This window comes from Bombus impatiens, unplaced genomic scaffold (assembly GCF_000188095.3).
Source record: "Bombus impatiens unplaced genomic scaffold, BIMP_2.2 scf_1055, whole genome shotgun sequence".
NCBI lineage: Eukaryota > Metazoa > Arthropoda > Insecta > Hymenoptera > Apidae > Bombus > Bombus impatiens.
This window is the reverse complement of record NT_177474.1, coordinates 203,619-204,537: the sequence shown is the minus strand read 5'-3', so window position 1 is coordinate 204,537 and position 919 is coordinate 203,619. Positions and strand designations below refer to the sequence as shown.

At 55.2% G+C, this 919-nt stretch overlaps 1 protein-coding gene across 1 annotated transcript in view; it reads right to left on the bottom strand.

Moving 5' to 3' along the window:
• The window catches only part of LOC100742231 (protein bowel), a 7,196-nt gene that overhangs the window by 3,018 nt on the left and 3,259 nt on the right, over positions 1 to 919 (bottom strand). The window contains exons 3-4 of the mRNA XM_033323477.1: positions 502 to 919; positions 3 to 334 (exon numbers count right to left, since the gene is read on the bottom strand). The exon at positions 502 to 919 is cut by the window's right edge and continues 29 nt beyond it. Of these exons, the coding sequence (XP_033179368.1) occupies positions 3 to 334; positions 502 to 919 (750 nt within the window). The remainder of the gene's footprint in view (positions 1 to 2; positions 335 to 501) is intronic.

Genomic DNA, 919 nt, shown 5'->3' with positions numbered 1-919 from the left:
GCAGTCCTCTTCCGGGCTGTCGTCGTCCCTGAGAGCCTCCTCCAACGCTTCGGGAGGCACGTCGCCTACCGCGTGCGTCAACGCGTGCCTCCTCAGGTCGCAGTTTCTGCGAAACACCTTGCCGCACGAGGTACACTCGTAAGGTTTGTGATCCGTGTGAGTGAGGAGGTGGGTTTTCAGGTTGCTGCGTTGGTTGAAGCTTCGAGCGCAGACCGGGCATTTGTGAGGAGATTCTTCCATGTGAAGGATTTTGTGCACGGCTAGGGTACGGCTTTGGCAGAAACCTTTGCCGCACTCGCCGCACTTGAACGGCTTCTCCTTGCTGTGAATATACCTGCAATGTACATAGGGCCGGGTTTAGTTTGGTCTGATAACGACGCATTCGTGCAACAGCGAGATAGCAGAGGCGTTGCGGTTCCCAGCGTAGCCTGGCTCGTGACGTCGAATCGAATTCTCGCTCTCGCACAATTTCACAGATTTGATAATAAAAAACGAAATTACCTATGATCTCGAAGGTGATCCTGCCTCCTGAACGCTTTGCCGCAGATATCGCAGGAGTACGGCCGCTCGTCCGTGTGCGTCCGTTCGTGAATCAACAAATTGTACGACTTTGTAAACTGTCGATTACAGAATTTACAGATAAACTGTTTCTTAGGCCTGGACGCCCTTCCCGGTGCCCTTAGGAGCCTCCTATCCAAATGTTGATGCGCCAAGGGTCCACCAGGCGGATAGAGAGCCGCCGAACCACCCGGGAAGGGACCTGCGAATACCGGGTAACCGGGCGGTGGTTCGAGAAGAGGCGGCGGAGGAAGCAGAAGAGCCCTCGCGGCTAATTCCTTCCTCTTGTCCGCCATCATAGCCATAATCTCGTAACTGGACGAGGATTTTCTCGCGACGGACGACTCCGCGCCGACCTCGT